This window comes from Haliotis rubra, unplaced genomic scaffold, assembly GCF_003918875.1.
Source record: "Haliotis rubra isolate DU_JTF1 unplaced genomic scaffold, ASM391887v1 Scf457, whole genome shotgun sequence".
Lineage (NCBI taxonomy): Eukaryota > Metazoa > Mollusca > Gastropoda > Lepetellida > Haliotidae > Haliotis > Haliotis rubra.
This window is the reverse complement of record NW_025767143.1, coordinates 171,725-192,424: the sequence shown is the minus strand read 5'-3', so window position 1 is coordinate 192,424 and position 20,700 is coordinate 171,725. Positions and strand designations below refer to the sequence as shown.

At 42.7% G+C, this 20,700-nt stretch overlaps 1 protein-coding gene across 1 annotated transcript in view; it reads right to left on the bottom strand.

The window, feature by feature from the left end:
* LOC124290110 (adenomatous polyposis coli protein-like) overlaps positions 1-20,700 on the bottom strand; it is a 96,401-nt gene that overhangs the window by 22,088 nt on the left and 53,613 nt on the right. The window contains 7 exon segments of the mRNA XM_046726805.1: positions 760-877; positions 1,536-1,693; positions 2,702-2,906; positions 4,071-4,160; positions 5,988-6,173; positions 8,284-8,392; positions 9,000-9,162. Of these exon segments, the coding sequence (XP_046582761.1) occupies positions 760-877; positions 1,536-1,693; positions 2,702-2,906; positions 4,071-4,160; positions 5,988-6,173; positions 8,284-8,392; positions 9,000-9,162 (1,029 nt within the window).

Here is a 20,700-nt window from a genome sequence, read left to right as displayed (position 1 = left end):
CACCCGACTGTCTCGTGGCCATACAGCTATACTCACCCGATTGTCTCATGGCCATACAGCTAGACTCACCCGACTGTCTCATGGCATAACACAGCTAGACTCACCCGACTGTCTCATGGCTATACAGCTAGACTCACCCGACTGTCTCATGGCTACACAGCTAGACTCACCCGACTGTCTCATGGCTACACAGCTAGACTCACCAGACTGTCTATGGCTATACAGCTAGACTCACCAGACTGTCTATGGATATACAGCTAGACTCACCCGACTGTCTCATGGCTATACAGCTAAACTCACCAGACTGTCTATGGATATACAGCTAGACTCACCCGATTGTCTCATGGCTATACAGCTAAACTCACCAGACTGTCTCATGGCCATACAGCTAGACTCACCAGACTGTCTCACGGCTATACAGCTAGACTCACCAGACTGTCTCATGGCTATACAGCTAAACTCACCAGACTGTCTCATGGTTATACAGCTAGACTCACCTGACTGTCTCATGGCTATTCAGAAAGACTCACCTGATTGTCTCATGGTCAATAGCTAGACTCACCTGACTGTCTCATGGCTATTCAGCAAGACTCACCTGATTGTCTCATGGCTATATAGCTAGACTCACCTGATTGTCTCATGGCTATTCAGCAAGACTCACCTGATTGTCTCATGGCTATATAGCTAGACTCACCTGACTGTCTCATGGCTATTCAGCAAGACTCACCTGATTGTCTCATGGTCAATAGCTAGACTCACCTGATTGTCTCATGGCTATACAGCTGTCCTGGGAGCTGGACATTGCTAGGAGGGTACGACTCATATCGTCCTTGTCATGTGTGCCCAGCATCGACAGTAGTGAGTACACCATCTCCACCTGGTGGCACAAACAAACGTGACATTCACGAAGTGACATTAACGAAGGTGACGTACACAAGATAATGTTTACCAAGGTGATGTGAAGGTGATGTGACGGAGATTGTTGCCATGCACAAAAGTTGGGGAAGTGATGTCTACCTTGGTGCCAAGTCTATGCTGGGGAAGTGATGTCTACCTTGGTGCCAAGTCTATGTTGGGGAAGTGATGTCTACCTTGGTGCCAAGTCTATGTTGGGGAAGTGATGTTTACCTTGGTGCCAAGTCTATGTTGGGGAAGTGATGTCTACCTTGGTGCCAAGTCTATGTTGGGGAAGTGATGTCTACCTTGGTGCCAAGTCTATGTTGGGGAAGTGATGTTTACCTTGGCGCCAAGTCTCTGATGGGGAAGTGATGTCTACCTTGGTGCCAAGTCTATGTTGGGGAAGTGATGTCTACCTTGGTGCCAAGTCTATGTTGGGGAAGTGATGTCTACCTTGGTGCCAAGTCTATGTTGGGGAAGTGGTGTTTACCTTGGTGCCAAGTCTATGTTGGGGAAGTGATGTTTACCTTGGCGTCAAGTCTATGTTGGGGAAGTGATGTCTACCTTGGCACCAAGTTGCTGATGGGGAAGTGATGTCTACCTTGGTGCCAAGTTGCTGATGGGGAAGTGATGTTTACCTTGGTGCCAAGTTGCTGATGCTGCTCGGTCCGGTCATCAGTGGGGGCAGCGGCAGAACTGTTTGTGCTGCTGGTGTTTGTGGAGTTGAAGCTCATGACGCTTGCAAGGTCATGACCTCTGAGGTCGGGGATCACTCCCTCTTCTCCATTCGGAAGCTCTGTAAGAAAAAGTGACAGATCTCAGACCTAATCAAATCCTTGAACAAACCCTTGTATACAGACACCAGTCGGAATCAGATCCCCGAACTGGCCACTGGATAAAGACACCAGACCTTAGCCACACCTGCAGATACAGACCTGGGACCCAAGCAGATCCTTGGACAGACCCCTGGAAACAGACCTAAGAGCCAATCAGATTCTTGGACAGACCCTTATATAGGTATATGGAAGACAAGGTGTATAACTTACCCTTCCTTATTGGCCGGGACCCGTGGTATATGAAAGACAAGGTGTATAGCTTACCCTTCCCTATTGGCAGGGACCTGTGGTATATGGAAGACTAGGTGTATAACTTACCCTTCCCTATTGGCCGGGACCCCATGGTACATGGAAGACAAGGTGTTAAACTTACCCTTCCCTATTGGCCGGGACCCCATGGTATATAAAAGACAAGGTGTTTAACTTACCCTTCCCTATTGGCCGGGACCCGTGGTATATGGAAGATAAGGTGTTTAACTTACCCTTCCCTATTGGCCGGGACCCGTGGTATATGAAAGACAAGGTGTATAACTTACCCTTCCCTATTGGCCGGGACCCGTGGTATATGGAAGACAAGGTGTATAGCTTACCCTTCCCTATTGGCCGGGACCCGTGGTATATAAAAGACAAGGTGTATAGCATACCCTTCCCTATTGGCCGGGACCCGTGGTATATAAAAGACCAGGTGTATAACTTACCCTTCCCTATTGGCCGGGACCCGTGGTATATGGAAGACAAGGTGTTTAACTTACCCTTCCCTATTGGCCGGGACCTGTGGTATATGAAAGACAAGGTCTATAGCTTACCCTTCCCTATCGGCCGGGACCCGTGGTATATGGAAGACAAGGTGTTTAACTTATCCTTCCCTATTGGCCGGGACCCGTGGTATATGAAAGACAAGGTGTATAGCTTACCCTTCCCTATTGGCCGGGACCCGTGGTATATGGAAGACAAGGTGTTTAACTTACCCTTCCCTATTGGCCAGGACCCGTGGTATATGGAAGACAAGGTGTTATTCTGGGAGATATTGGCCTGCAGGATGTCTGGATTTTCCTGGATGATGACGTCAGACGTCTGTGTTGCTATGCTGATCATGACAGACCCATGTGTCAAGCCAAACACGGACTTGTCACTCGTACGAGCGTTGTCGCTGCCAGGCTTTGGAACAAATATCTGAAGGAAACATTATCAGGACAGTCAACATAGGGAAAAACACTCAATTTCTCACACGAATTTCAATCACCAATTACTGGCAATCCACATCCACATGTGAGTTAAGGTTTTACATACGCCACATCAATATTATTTCAACCATATCAGCATTATTTCAGCCATATCAGCCTTATTTCAGCCATATAATGGCAAGACGTGTACACAAGTTCATCATTAACACAAAGTCACACACAGCAACTTCCACATACATACTCCAACATCTCAGTTCTATTTACAATTTGAAAGGGTAGGCTTCAACAACACTATTTACACGGGCCTAAAGCCCAAACTGAAAACAACATCCACTTCTAGTGATTAGGAGATACACATACTGTGTCGGAAAGTCAGAGGCAAATAACGAAATTATAATAGCTCTAAATTTGATCTAACACCAAATGCATAACGCAAGGTTTTTAATAAAATATTAAGTGCTATTATAATTTTGTTATATACCTCTGATTTTCTATAACAGTGAACACAAATTATACATAGGACAAAGGACATATTGGTAACAGTCAGCAGGCAGTGACGAGATAGAGAGGGCACAGGGCAGTCTTAGGACAGAGGGCAGTCTAAAGAGGACAGGACAGACTAAAGAGGACAGAGGACACAGAACAGTCACATGGCAGAGAGTAGAGGACAGAGGACACAGAACAGTCACCTGGCAGAGAGTAGAGGACAAACATTCCAAAGAACACAGGACTGACATGTGACAGAGGACAAAGGAGGGAAGACATAGGATACAGTTAAACACAGGTCACAGAGTCAGACAGAGCATAGAGCCAGACACAGATCTACGACACAGAACACAGAGTTACGACACAGAACACAGAGTTACGACACAGGTCACAGAGTTAAACCAAGAGTTAGACACAAGACCCAGAGACAGACAAAGGACTCAGAGTTAGATACAGGACACAGAGTTAGACCCAGGACACACGACACAGCGTTAGACTCAGGACACAGAGTTAGACCCAGGACACACAGTTAGACCAAGAGTTAGACCCAGGACACAGAGTTAGACCCAGAGTTAGACCCAGGACCCAGAGTTGGACCCAGGACCCAGAGTTAGACCCAGGACACAGAGTTAGGCCCAGGACACAGAGTGAGACACAGGTGACTTACCTCTCCACACAATGCTGTATTGGTGGCCACGTCCTTCACACAGCTGGGATTCTGACCCCGCTCCAGACTCAGCTGCTGCTGCTTGAGTAACTGAAACAATAGAGCTGTGCTCAACTGGCTTCATTCAACAAGAGATGTCAGTCGGTCACCATCTGGCTGGAACTGTCAGTCGGTCACCATCTGGCTGGAACTGTCAGTCTGTCACCATCTGGCTGGAACTGTCAGTCTGTCACCATCTGGCTGGAACTGTCAGTCAGTCACCATCTGGCTGGAACTGTCAGTCAGTCACCATCTGGCTGGAACTGTCAGTCAGTCACCATCTGGCTGAAACTGTCAGTCAGTCACCATCTGGCTGGAACTGTCAGTCAGTCACCATCTGGCTGGAACTGTCTGAGTGGCTGTCTGTATGCATGTCTGTCTGTCTGTCTGTCTGAGTTGCTGCTGTCTCTGACTGAGTGGGTGTCCGTATGTATGTCTGTCTGTCTGTCTGAGTGGCTGTCTGTATGCATGTCTGAAAAGGCTAGTTATGGGCTATATGTACTGATATGTGTGAAAGGTTTGACAGTGGTTTAATAATAATAATAATAATGCTAATTTTTGTGCCTAGGATCCAACGTAATGCTGTTCTCTGGCGTTACATTATTACTCTGACGGAATTGTACTTTCGCGCAACTGTATAGGTCCGTACACCCGCTTCTCAGGCACCCATTTTCAACAGCTGGGTGGACCGAGTACAATGTGGACGAAGTGCCTTGCCCAGGGACACAATACAGTATTAGACCCAGGTCACAAATTTTGGGGTCTCCACCAGGATTCGAACCCGGGCCTTTGGTGTGAGAGGCCAGCATGCTAACCACTACACCACTGTGCTCCATTATGTAGTGCAATTGTGCAAGAAGTTGTAAGGGCTGTGGCTGGGGGGTCGGGGGAGTCGTGTGCAAGACTGACTGACTGACTGAGTTTGGTTGTACGCCGCTTTTAGCAATATTCCAGCAACATCACGACGGGGGACACCAGAAATGGGCTTCACACATTGTAACCATGTGGTGCAAGATTGAGTGTGTGGTGACATGAGTGGGAATTCTGTGAGATATCTGTTGTGTTGTGTCTTACTCAGTGGTTGTGTATTGTGTAGTGCATGTTGTGTTGCATGTGTTGTGTGAGGTGAGGTGAAATTGGGTTTTACGTCGTGCTTGAGAATATTTCGCTCATATGACGACGTGCATGCTCGTGTATGTGTATGTGCGGCTGCTTGTACTAGCCCAGACTTATGCTGGTTTTATAGTGCTGGCCCACTGAGATACCATGCCGCAGTGAAGCATGAATACCCCACTCAGACACATTATACTGACTCCGAGCCGACCAGTCCTTGTTGTACCCATTAATGCCGAACGCCAGGCAGGGACCAACAAGTACCATATGTTAACGTCTTTTGGTATGGCGCGGTCAGGGATCGTACCCGCGACCTTCCGCTCCCCGGGCGGACGCTCTAACCACTACACCATGGAGGCGGTCGCATGTGTTGTGCATGTTGTGTTGCATTGTGGGTTGTGTTGTGTTGCTTGTGTTGTGTTGCATGTGTTGTGTGGTTGTGTTACATGGTGTGTGTTGTGTGGTGGTGGTGCTGTGTTGTGTGGTTGTGTTACATGGTGTGTGTTGTGTGGTGGTGGTGCTGTGTTGTGTGGTTGTGTTACATGGTGTGTGTTGTGTGGTGGTGGTGCTGTGTTGTGTGGTGGTGTTACATGGTGTGTGTTGTGTGGTGGTGGTGCTGTGTTGTGTGGTTGTGTTACATGGTGTGTGTTGTGTGGTGGTGGTGCTGTGTTGTGTGGTTGTGTTACATGGTGTGTGTTGTGTGGTGGTGGTGCTGTGTTGTGTGGTTGTGTTACATGTGTTGTGTGGTGGTGGTGCTGTGTTCACCTGCTGCTCTCGATGACGTTGCTGCAGCATCATCATCTCAGCCTCAATGTTGCGTATCCGCTGCAGCCTGGCTTCCTGTCGTTGAGCGATATGCTCACTTGTCCCAAACTTCTCCGTCATGGCTTCCTCCAGCTTCTTGGCTTCGTACTCCACCTGGCGGCGGGTCATGTCCGTCTGCAGGTTGTACTGAAAAATCAGGCATCACAATATTGTCTTATAAGATCAACACCATTTATAAGAGTAACCTCAAAATCTGTCTCTTTAGGACTTTCTATCACTTGTGAGAACCCATGAAAAAAACGCCCATGACGTTTTGAAGTGACTTCCTTTAGTTTGTAGCGCCATGACTAACCACTCTGAGTTAAGCGCAGTATAAGTGCACAGATTATTATTGTCTTGTAAGTGGACTGACTGACTGACTGACTGACTGACTGACTGACTGACTGACTGACTGACTGACTGACTGACTGAGTTTGGTTTTACGCCGCTTTTAGCAATATTCCAGCAACATCACGGCGGGGGACACCAGAAATGGGCTTCACACATTGTACCCATGTGGGGATTCGAACCCGGGTTATCGGCGTGATGAGCCAACGCTTTAGCCACTGGGCTACCCCACCACCCTGTAAGTGGAACACCCGGTATCGGTATTGTGGTGCGAGGTAAATGATAAATAGAATGATTTGTGATTGTTGAAATGAAACAAAAAACAACCGTTTCCTGTTATCAGAGCTACAGATAACATTTTGGGTCATTGAGTTATGTACTCGCTTGTGTTCATCTCAATTGGGTATCCTAATTTTCCTTTGAGTAACCAAATAAATTGTACTCACCTCACTCAAACTCAATTAGGTATTTTGCCATTTTCCATTAATTTTTAAAATATAATAAAGTTTAAATGTTAGGTCTTGTTATTTATATTTGATCTGTAATATGAGAAACGATAAGAAAGACTGCAAGTTGTCAAGTTCATGTCCTGAAATACAACCTCTCAGTATACCTCAGTTATATCTATCCACCAGTATGCAAGCTAAGATTTGACATTTTTGTACAAACACATGTAAGATCACATTCATTGAGTATTTACCAAAATTCAAGCGTACTTGTACGCAAAAGATTCAATAGCAATTGAGTTTTCACATAAATAATTGCGTAATTTACAAAGATAAGCAGCTTGTCTGTATCTGTGTGTTATCTAACTGTCATTCTGCGAACATGGTGTTCACACACCACTGAACAGTTTGGTTGACAACTGTATGATGACCCCTCTACACACATGGTGTTCACCACCACTGTTGTCCTGGTGTTGTTGACAACTGTATGTGATAACCCCTCTACACACATGGTGTTCACAACCACTGTTGTCCTGGTGTTGTTGACAACTGTATGTGATAACCCCTCTACACACATGGTGTTCACAACCACTGTTGTCCTGGTGTTGTTGACAACTGTAAGTGATGACCTCTCTACACACATGGTGTTCACCACCACTGTTGTCCTGGTGTTGTTGACAACTGTAAGTGATGACTCCTCTACACACATGGTGTTCACCACCACTGTTGTCCTGGTGTTGTTGACAACTGTAAGTGATGACTCCTCTACACACATGGTGTTCACCACCACTGTTGTCCTGGTGTTGTTGACAACTGTATGTGATGACCTCTCTACACACATGGTGTTCACCACCACTGTTGTCCTGGTGTTGTTGACAACTGTAAGTGATGACCTCTCTACACACATGGTGTTCACCACCACTGTTGTCCTGGTGTTGTTGACAACTGTAAGTGATGACTCCACTACACACACGGTGTTCACCACCACTGTTGTCCTGGTGTTGTTGACAACTGTAAGTGATGACACCTCTACACACATGGTGTTCACCACCACTGTTGTCCTGGTGTTGTTGACAACTGTAAGTGATGACCTCTCTACACACATGGTGTTCACCACCACTGTTGTCCTGGTGTTGTTGACAACTGTAAGTGATGACCTCTCTACACACATGGTGTTCACCACCACTGTTGTCCTGGTGTTGTTGACAACTGTAAGTGATGACTCCACTACACACACGGTGTTCACCACCACTGTTGTCCTGGTGTTGTTGACAACTGTAAGTGATGACACCTCTACACACATGGTGTTCACCACCACTGTTGTCCTGGTGTTTAAGAATGGAGGTTACTTCAGAGTGATATTCTTATCTATAACAGGGTCTTCTACTAGAACCAAGAGACATGGAGAGTAGGCAGGCACAGCTACATGATACGAGATTCTCCACAAGGTGTGTCAAACTTACCGTTTCCGAGAGTGGAAGACTCTCCAGTTTCTGTGACAATATCTCCAGCTGCTGGAAGAAACGCTCTCTGAGACTGTCTTCTGTCTGAATCTCCCGCATCAACGCATTCCTGCAAACATATCTCACTGTTCAACACATTCCTGCAAAGATATGCCACTGGTCAACACAATCATGCAAACATATCTCCCTTATCAACACATTCCTGTAAATATATCTCCCTAATCAACACATTCCTGCAAATACATCTCACTGATCAACACAATCCTGCAAAACAAATCCCACTATTCAATGTTTTCTTGCAAATATATCTCACTGTTCAACACATTCCTGCAAACATATCTTCCTGATCAACACATTCCTACAAACATATCTCACTGTTCAACACATTCCTACAAACATATCTTCCTGATCAACACATTCCTACAAACATATCTCACTGATCAACACACTCCTGCAAACATATCTCACTGATCAACACATTCCTGCAAACATATCTCCCTGATCAACACATTCCTGCAAACATATCTCACTGATCAATTATTGGTATAAAGATATCTCTCATAGCAATGCATTCCTACAATAATCTCAGACATGAACATTCCTGCACAAACATCTTACATGTCCAGGTATTCCTGAACATATGACAATAATGTGTAACTGCAATCATATTACATGTTTCATGTAATTAGAAATGTTGCTATTGTGATATATCTCACCTCTCTAGGTCGAGGTTGTGCAGCTGGGCGTAGATCTCGTGTTCTGCATGAGTGAAATGGCCGTTGGGGGAGTTGACCTCAGACTTGAGACATGTGACATTGTCCACGGCATCGGCCCAGCTCTCGTTGTCATCACGCTCACCAAGGTCGTCTGTACTTAAGTCTGGAAGGAGAGACAAACAAGCTGTAAACATCATCAATTCATGCATTACAGGAACAAGTATCCCAGATGCCGGAACATCAGATCCCCCCTTAGATTACAGGAACAAGTATCCCAGATGCCGGAACATCAGATCCCCCCTTAGATTACAGGAACAAGTATCCCAGATGCCGGAACATCAGATCCCCCCTTAGATTACAGGAACAAGTATCCCAGATGTCGGAACATCAGATCCCCCCTTAGATTACAGGAACAAGTATCCCAGATGCCGGAACATCAGATCCCCCCTTAGATTACAGGAACAAGTATCCCAGATGTCGGAACATCAGATCCCCCTTAGATTACAGGAACAAGTATCCCAGATACCGAACATCAGATCCCCTTAGATTACAGGAACAAGTATCCCAGATACCGGAACATCAGATCCCCCCTTAGATTACAGGAACAAGTATCCCAGATACCGGAACATCAGACCCCTCCTTAGATTACAGGAACAAATATCCCAGATGCCGGAACATCAGATCCCCCCTTAGATTACAGGAACAAGTATCCCAGATGCCGGAACATCAGATCCCCCCTTAGATTACAGGAACAAGTATCCCAGATGCCGGAACATCAGATCCCACTAGATGTCTGTTGAGACAGACCATGAGACCAACAGGACCATTCACTGTCTGGACAGCAATCCATCAATCTCTAGGATCTGTATCTATAGCTAGTTACTGATCGTAGTTTGCAGCAATCCATCAATCTCTAGGATCTGTATCTATAGCTAGTTACTGATCGTAGTTTGCAGCAATCCATCAATCTCTAGGATCTGTATCTATAGCTAGTTACTGATCGTAGTTTGCAGCAATCCATCAATCTCTAGGATCTGTATCTATAGCTAGTTACTGATCGTAGTTTGCAGCAATCCATCAATCTCTAGGATCTGTATCTATAGCTAGTTACTGATCGTAGTTTGCAGCAATCCATCAATCTCTAGGATCTGTATCTATAGCTAGTTACTGATCGTAGTTTGCAGCAATCCATCAATCTCTAGGATCTGTATCTATAGCTAGTTACTGATCGTAGTTTGCAGCAATCCATCAATCTCTAGGATCTGTATCTATAGCTAGTTACTGATCGTAGTTTGCAGCAATCCATCAATCTCTAGGATCTGTATCTATAGCTAGTTACTGATCGTAGTTTGCAGCAATCCATCAATCTCTAGGATCTGTATCTATAGCTAGTTACTGATCGTAGTTTGCAGCAATCCATCAATCTCTAGGATCTGTATCTATAGCTAGTTACAGATCGTAGTTTGCAGTAATCCATCAATTTGCAGGCTAGGCTACTCCACAGATTCAGCTTATCCTGTCACAATGTTGTGTACAAAAGTGGTGATATATCTAATGTTGTGTACCTATATAGTGATATATCTAATGTTGTGTACATATGTGGTGATATATCTACTGTTGTGTACCTATATTGTGATATATCTAATGTTGGGTGCCTATATAGTGATATATCTAATGTTGTGTACAAATGTGGTGATATATCTAATGTTGGGTGCCTATATAGTGATATATCTAATGTTGTGTACATATGTGGTGATATATCTAATGTTGTGTACCTATATTGTGATATATCTAATGTTGGGTGCCTATATAGTGATATATCTAATATTGTGTACATATGTGATGTTGTATCTAATATTGTGTTCATATGTGGTGATATATCTAATGTTGTGTGCCTATATTGTGATATATCTAATGTTGTGTACCTATATTGTGATATATCTAATGTTGTGTACATATGTGGTGATATATCTAATGTTGTGTGCCTATATTGGGATATATCTAATGTTGTGTACCTATATTGTGATATATCTAATGTTGTGTACATATGTGGTGATATATCTAATGTTGTGTACATATGTGGTGATATATCTAATGTTGTGTACCTATATTGTGATATATCTAATGTTGTGTACATATGTGGTGATATATCTAATGTTGTGTACATATGTGGTGATATATCTAATGTTGGGTGCCTATATAGTGATATATCTAATGTTGTGTACATATGTGGTGATATATCTAATGTTGTGTACCTATATTGTGATATATCTAATGTTGGGTGCCTATATAGTGATATATCTAATATTGTGTACATATGTGATGTTGTATCTAATATTGTGTTCATATGTGGTGATATATCTAATGTTGTGTGCCTATATTGTGATATATCTAATGTTGTGTATCTATATTGTGATATATCTAATGTTGTGTACATATGTGGTGATATATCTAATGTTGTGTGCCTATATTGGGATATATCTAATGTTGTGTACCTATATTGTGATATATCTAATGTTGTGTACATATGTGGTCATATATCTAATGTTGTGTACATATGTGGTGATATATCTAATGTTGTGTACCTATATTGTGATATATCTAATGTTGTGTACATATGTGGTGATATATCTAATGTTGTGTACATATGTGGTGATATATCTAATGTTGCGTACCTATATTGTGATATATCTAATGTTGTGTACATATGTGGTGATATATCTAATGTTGTGTACATATGTGGTGATATATCTAATGTTGTGTACCTATATTGTGATATATCTAATGTTGTGTACATATGTGGTGATATATCTAAGGCTGTGCACATATATTGCTTTATATCTAATGTAGTGCACATATATTGTGTTATATATGTTGTGTACCTATATTACGTTATATCTAATGTGTACATATTTGATGTTATATCTAATGTTGTGTACCTATATTGTGATATATCTAATGTTGTGTACATATGTGGTGATATATCTAATGTTGTGTGCCTATATTGGGATATATCTAATGTTGTGTACCTATATTGTGATATATCTAATGTTGTGTACCTATATTGTGATATATCTAATGTTGTGTACATATGTGGTGATATATCTAATATTGTGTACCTATATTGTGATATATCTAATGTTGTGTACCTATATAGTGATATATCTAATGTTGTGTACATATGTGGTGATATATCTAATGTTGTGTACCTATATTGTGATATATCTAATGTTGTGTACCTATATTGTGATTTATCTAATGTTGTGTGCCTATATTGGGATATATCTAATGTTGTGTGCCTATATTGTGATATATCTAATGTTGTGTACCTATATTGTGATATATCTAATGTTGTGTACCTAGATTGTGATATATCTAATGTTGTGTACCTATATTGTGATATATCTAATGTTGTGTACCTATATTGTGATATATCTAACGTTGGGTACCTGTATTGTGATATGTCTAATGTTGGGTACCTGTATTGTGTCGGGTACTGACGGCCTCCATCTTGTCACATCAGACATGGTGTATTCTCCCAGTATCCTCCCAGTACTCCCCAGTATTCGGTCTCTTCTCTCAGTAGCAAGCTATGTGTGTGTCCACAACTCCATGCTATACCATCCTTATCACACGGCGCCAGTATTACACCTGGACACAACTGCTAGCCTTAGTCATTCCTACCCTGGCATTCCTCTTAGAATATACGACCTTCACCTTGACCCCTGACCTGACAGTAAGCCAATGAAGAATGGCTGGGGCTAGTTCTGCTGCTACTGCTGTAATAGCCTGGCTGCTGGCAGTGTGAGTGAGCCACCATTACCTCGCTATAACGCTGGCACAGGCCAACAATAGATGCCCTGATATAGCACAGACTTAATGAGCAGAGGAGATGGAGACATCCAATATGGCTACACAAGAGATTTGTATTACTGCCTGTACTGGAGAAAGACATGGGTACAGTGACACCGCTGGTCTGGCCAACACTGCTGCTGTAGATCCAATATTAATCAGTGTGTGCAGCGTCCATCTGTCAGCCATATCTTCATGCTGCTACACTGACAATTGATTCCCTCTGCCACAGGGTAGGGGGGAGGGGGTGCTCTTTAGGTGAGGCTAACAATATAGGACAATCAGTGGCTCAGTGGAGGGGGCACAATCTGAGGGGAGGGGAATGTAAATACTACAAATTATATATTCAGTTGGTTGAGGGTAAAGGCAAGGTGTGAGATCTTTATTAGACTAACACCTAGTCTCTGAAATAAACATATTTCAGGGGGGGGGGGGTGTGGGTGTGTGTCATAGTGAAAGAAATAAATTATAATGAAAAGGAGCCCTGAGCCTTTCTTCAAGCTGTGGAAATCAAAACTTGCCACATTTTCTAGACTTGTATGGGCTTTCTTGGATATATTTGCTTCAGGGTCTGTACGACAGACTAGATGTTTATGTGATACCCACACAATCCACTAGGTCCATTGCAAAGTATATCATGAAAATCAGTGAAAGTCTGTGTATACATTTAGTAATCACCTTTAAGATGTTGTTTCTGTCAAAGTAGGTTGGCATTGATCACCAAATTATAAAAATGTCATGTCACCCTCCATCAAGATTAAATATCAAGTTATCATTGATCATTGAACAGTTGAAAATAGTGATATTACCTGCAGAGGGTCAACCAATATTCTTAATTATTGGTGAAGTATTTTTACAAAATTCATAATTTACATCACTTTTTTATTTTGGTTCAGCAATATTCAAACAGCTGATGTGTGTACATCACGTAAATCAAGTCTGGACCAGATAATCCAGTGACTAGGATCCATGGACATAGTTGGGATGTGATGGCATCAGTGAAGACACTAAGCCCCCCCACTGGAACCCATCAGGGGATGCTGAAGAGTAGCTCACACCTGGGTCTTCAAGCACAGGTTGTTCAGGGTTTTACGCGACACGGAAATGTGCATCCAGTACAAAAACGTATGGAGTAGACATGTGGATATATTGTGTCCCAACTCCTGCACAATGACATTCATTGTAGCAGATTCTCCACAAGAAATATAAAGTTTGTGCTATTAAAGTAGCTGTTACATCTTACAGTTCACTAAACCACTTAAAGCACTTAATGTTACATCTTACAGTACACTACACTAAACCACTTAATGTTACATCTTAAACACTAAACCACTTAATGTTACACTAAACACCCACTTCTTAATGTTACATCTTACAGTACACTAAACCACTTAATGTTACATCTTACAGTAAACCACTAAACTACACTAAACCACTTAATGTTACATCTTACAGTACACTAAACCACTTAATGTTACATCTTACAGTACACTAAACCACTTAATGTTACATCTTACAGTACACTAAACCACTTAATGTTACATCTTACAGTGCACTAAACCACTTAATGTTACATCTTTAGAATGTTACATCTTACAGTACACCCCACTTGATTTACAGTGCACTAAACCACTTAAGCACTTTAGAGGACCCCTTGATTTCCTGAAGGGACCCTTGACATTAGACCTGGGTATTCCTCTCCACCCACAGTTTTGTTGTGCAAGTAAACCCTGTGTTGATACCACTGAGTTAATGAGGCTAGGTTTATGTAACTTTTTCTGACTCTCTCATCTGGTAACCCATCATATATGCATTGATCACAAACATCAGTCGAAGCAGTGACAGCTGGAAAACAAATTGCCTGAATATGTCTAAAGTGTATCTAGAACTATTGATAATTTAACCCTTGCAATTTTTTTAATACAAATGTAATGTCATAAAGAGCAGACCAAGACCAATACTGATCATCAGTCTATACCATCAGCTGTGACCAACACACTGTCCTGGGATATTACACCATGTGACCCTGTACTGGGATTTAACATAAGTGACCTTGTACACTGTACTGGGATATAACACCATGTGACCTACACACTGTAGTGGGATATAACACCATGCGACCTACACACTGTACTGGGATATAACACCATGTGACCCTGTATACTATACTGGGATTTAACCATGTGATACTGACCCTGTATACTATACTGGGATTTGAGACCATCTGACCCTGTACACTGTACTGGGATATAACACCATGTGACCCTGTATACTATACTGGGATTTGAGACCATCTGACCCTGTACACTGTACTGGGATATAACACCATGTGACCCTGTATACTATACTGGGATTTGAGACCATCTGACCCTGTACACTGTACTGGGATATACCATCATGTGACCCTGTATACTATACTGGGATATGACACCATCTGACCCTGTATATAACTGTACTGGGATATACCATCATGTGACCCTGTATACTATACTGGGATATAAGACCATCTGACCCTGTACACTGTACTGGGATATACCATCATGTGACCCTGTATACTATACTGGGATATGAGACCATCTGACCCTGTACACTGTACTGGGATATACCATCATGTGACCCTGTATACTATACTGGGATATGAGACCATCTGACCCTGTACACTGTACTGGGATATACCATCATGTGACCCTGTATACTATACTGGGATATGAGACCATCTGACCCTGTACACTGTACTGGGATATACCATCATGTGACCCTGTATACTATACTGGGATATGAGACCATCTGACCCTGTACACTGTACTGGGATATACCATCATGTGACCCTGTATACTATACTGGGATATGAGACCATCTGACCCTGTACACTGTACTGGGATATACCATCATGTGACCCTGTATACTACACTAGGATATGAGACCATCTGACCCTGTACACTGTACTGGGATATACCATCATGTGACGCTGTATACTACACTAGGATATGAGACCATCTGACCCTGTACACTGAACTGGGATATACCATCATGTGACCCTGTATACTACACTAGGATATGAGACCATCTGACCCTGTACACTGAACTGGGATATACCATCATGTGACCCTGTATACTACACTAGGATATGAGACCATCTGACCCTGTATGTACTGACCCTGTGACACTGAACTGGGATATACCATCATGTGACCCTGTATACTACACTAGGATATGAGACCATCTGACCCTGTACACTGAACTGGGATATACCATCATGTGACCCTGTATACTACACTAGGATATGAGACCATCTGACCCTGTACACTGAACTGAGATATACCATCATGTGACCCTGTATACTACACTAAGATATGAGACCATCTGACCCTGTACACTGAACTGGGATATACCATCATGTGACCCTGTATACTACACTAGGATATGAGACCATCTGACCCTGTACACTGAACTGGGATATACAATCATGTGACCCTGTATACTACACTAGGATATGAGACCATCTGACCCTGTACACTGAACTGGGATATACCATCATGTGCCCTGTATACTACACTAGGATATGAGACCATCTGACCCTGTACACTGAACTGGGATATACCATCATGTGAGCCAGTAGAGAGACATCATGTCACCCTGTACACTGTACTGGGATATAACACAGTGACTGTACACTGTACTGGGATAAAGCACCATGTCACCCTGTACACTGTACTGGGATATAAGACCAAGTAACCCTGTACTGGAATATAACACCATATGACCCAGTACAGAGACACCATATCACCATGTACACTGTACTGGAATTTAACACCATATGACCCAGTACAGAGACACCATATCACCATGTACACTGTACTGGAATATAACACCATATGACCTAGTACAGAGACACCATATCACCATGTACACTGTACTGGAATATAACACCATATGACCCAGTACAGAGACACCACACCACCATGTACACTGTACTGGAATATAACACCATATGACCCAGTACAGAGACACCATATCACCATGTACACTGTACTGGAATATAACACCATATGACCCAGTACAGAGACACCATATCACCATGTACACTGTACTGGAATATAACACCATATGACCCAGTACAGAGACACCATATCACCATGTACACTGTACTGGAATATAACACCATATGACCCTGTACAGAGACACCATATCACCATGTACACTGTACTGGAATTTAACACCATATGACCCAGTACAGAGACACCATATCACCATGTACACTGTACTGGAATATAACACCATATGACCCAGTACAGAGACACCATATCACCATGTACACTGTACTGGAATATAACACCATATGACCCAGTACAGAGACACCATATCACCATGTACACTGTACTGGAATATAACACCATATGACCCAGTACAGAGACACCATATCACCATGTACACTGTACTGGGATATAACACAGTGACTGTACACTGTACTGGGATATAACACCATATCACCATGTACACTGTACTGGGATATAAAACCATATCATGTACACTGTACTGGGATATAACACCATATGACCCAGTACAGAGACACCATATCACCATGTACACTGTACTGGAATATAACACCATATGACCCAGTACAGAGACACCATATCACCATGTACACTGTACTGGGATATAACACAGTGACTGTACACTGTACTGGGATATAACACCATATCACCATGTACACTGTACTGGGATATAAAACCATATCATGTACACTGTACTGGGATATAACACCATGTGACTGTACACTGTACTGGGATATAACACCATGTGATGCTGTACATTGCTATGGGATACAAGTGTAGAAGTGAGCACAGCTCACATGTCCCCTGCTTCCCACTTTGGGACATGGAAATGACTGATATTGATATATATATAATGTGACAAGGATCAGCAGCTCACAAGACTTTCTCCTTGCCTCTACTAAATTTTATATACATGTTAGATAATAGTTTTGCCATGCACTGATTACAGTAATAATTTATGGAAACATGATTTTTTTGTGTTTTCCGTGGAAACCTGACATACAACTGAACTTGACTGTCTCATGTTGCACACAATGAAATAGACGTAGATGAAGATTGTTATTTTTTAGCACATGGCATATCTTACGGTCATGATTAACTTGTGTATTAAGTTTGGTGAACCTAGCATGTAAACTTTAAGAGATATGCTCCGGACAAAACCACCAAACACATTTGGCACTAAGTTGTGTTTCCATGGAAACAGCAAAAAAAACCAAAATTCTGAAAAATCTTTAAAATAGCAAAAGGCACATCAATGGGTAATGATTAACATATGTGTGAAGTTTGGTGGACCTAGCATGTAAACTTTAAGAGATATGCTACAGACAAAGTTTCAGGAAGGGCAGACGGATGGAAGGACAGAATAAACGCTGTATACCCCTATTACCTCATTGGGGGGTATAATAACACCATGATACCTACAGAGTGTACTGGGATATAACACCATGGCACCCTCACATTACACTGGGATATAACACAAAGTGATGCTGTACACTGTACAGGGATAAAGCACCAAGTCACCATGTACACTGAACTGGGATATAACACCATGTGACCCTGTACACTGAACTGGGATATAACATCATGTGACCCTGTACACCGTACTGGGATATAACACCATGTGACCCTGTACACTGAACTAGGATATAACATCATGTCACCCTGTACTGGGATATAACATCATGTGACCCTGTACACCGTACAGGGATATAACACCATGTGACCCTGTACACTAAAGTAGGATTTAACATCATGTGACCCTGTACACTGAACTGGGATATAACACCATGTGACCCTGTACACTGAACTGGGATATAACATCATGTGACCCTGTACACTGAACTGGGATATTACACCATGTCACGCTGTAAACTGAACTAGGATATAACATCATGTCACCCTGTACACTGAACTGGGATATAACACCATGTGACCCCGTACACCGTACTGGGATATAACATCATGTGACCCTGTACACCGTACGGGGATATAACACCATGTGACCCTGTACACCGTACTGGGATATAACACCATGTGACCCTGTACAATGTACTAGGATATAACACCATGTGACCTACACACTGTACTGGTATATAACACTATATGACCTACACAGTGTACTGGGATGATATAAATAACCGTATCCGTTGAAAGTCAGAGGTGTTATACGTTTGCCACTGCACCTGAGTGTAGTGTCCAATGAAGTAGCGTACATGTAGCAGACAAGAGAATAGCATTATCACATGGCATAAACTGTATATCTAACATATCATAAACACATAGCATAAACAAGTGGTAGAAAGTTGATATGAATAAATATAGATAGTTTGCAGTAATTATGTTAAATATGAGCAGAGGTGATACAGCCAGTGAACAGGGCAGGTGTCCCCGGGAGAATAACACAATATGACATACAGAGTAGAGTGAGTGAGTGTAGACAGCGCTCAACCCCCACCCAGCCACCCCACCCTGACTAACACACTGACATAAGAAGGGGAGGTGCAGGTGCCCCCAGTGAGACAAGAGGTGTCGGTGCAACAACAACAGCAGCAGCCTTAAACACGGCAGCCCACAGGCCGCCCAGGGGCAGGAGTGAGAGGAATTACCCACCATTACGATACCGCTCCACTTCCCCATCACACTCCACGTCCTCGTCCAGGGAACTGTCCGAGGAGGAATCGGAATCGGACATTACTGCAGACACTGATCTACATCATTCTTAGCCAATGACAACGCTCCTTACAAACCCAGCACGGCGCCACGGATCAATTACTGAGTGTTAAAGCTGAATGGGCAGTGAGTGAAGTAACGATGTAGTATGACACACAGCAGCGGCAGCACCGCATTGATTGGGGAGTGAGGCTTGCTTCCTCATTGTGGAGATCAATCCCAGCAAACTGTCTCCATCATCAACCTACATCTCCCTCATCAGCCACACCTCCCTCAGTCATCCCCCTCGGCAATCCACAGCTTCATTTAGAACACATATCTCCAACATAGTACGACACTAACACAGTATATCCACTAGCTAGTCACTGACATTAACACAGTATATCCACTAGCTAGTCACTGACATTAACACAGTATATCCACTAGCTAGTCACTGACATTAACACAGTATATCCACTAGCTAGTCACTGACATTAACACAGTATATCCACCAGCTAGTCACTGACATTAACACAGTATATCCACCAGCTAGTCACTGACATTAACACAGTATATCCACTAGCTAGTCACTGACATTAACACAGTATATCCACCAGCTAGTCACTGACATTAACACAGTATATCCACTAGCTAGTCACTGATATTAACACAGTATATCCACCAGCTAGTCACTGACATTAACACAGTATATCCATCAGCTAGTCACTGACATTAACACAGTATATCCACCAGCTAGTCACTGACATCAACACAGTATATCCACCAGCTAGTCACTGACATTAACACAGAATATCCATCAGCTAGTCACTGACATTAACACAGTATATCCACCAGCTGGTCACTGACATTGACACAGTATATCTGTTGGTAAGTCACCGATTTTAACACAATATCAACAATCCAAAAGCAAATCACTGATATCAATGATATATCTACGAGTCAGTCACTGATGACAATATATCCACCAGCAATCCATGGTATCAACAATATATCCACCAGCAATCCATGGTATCAACCATATATCCACCAGCAATCCATGGTATCAACCATATATCCACCAGCAATCCATGGTATCAACAATATATCCACCAGCAATCCATGGTATCAACCATATATCCACCAGC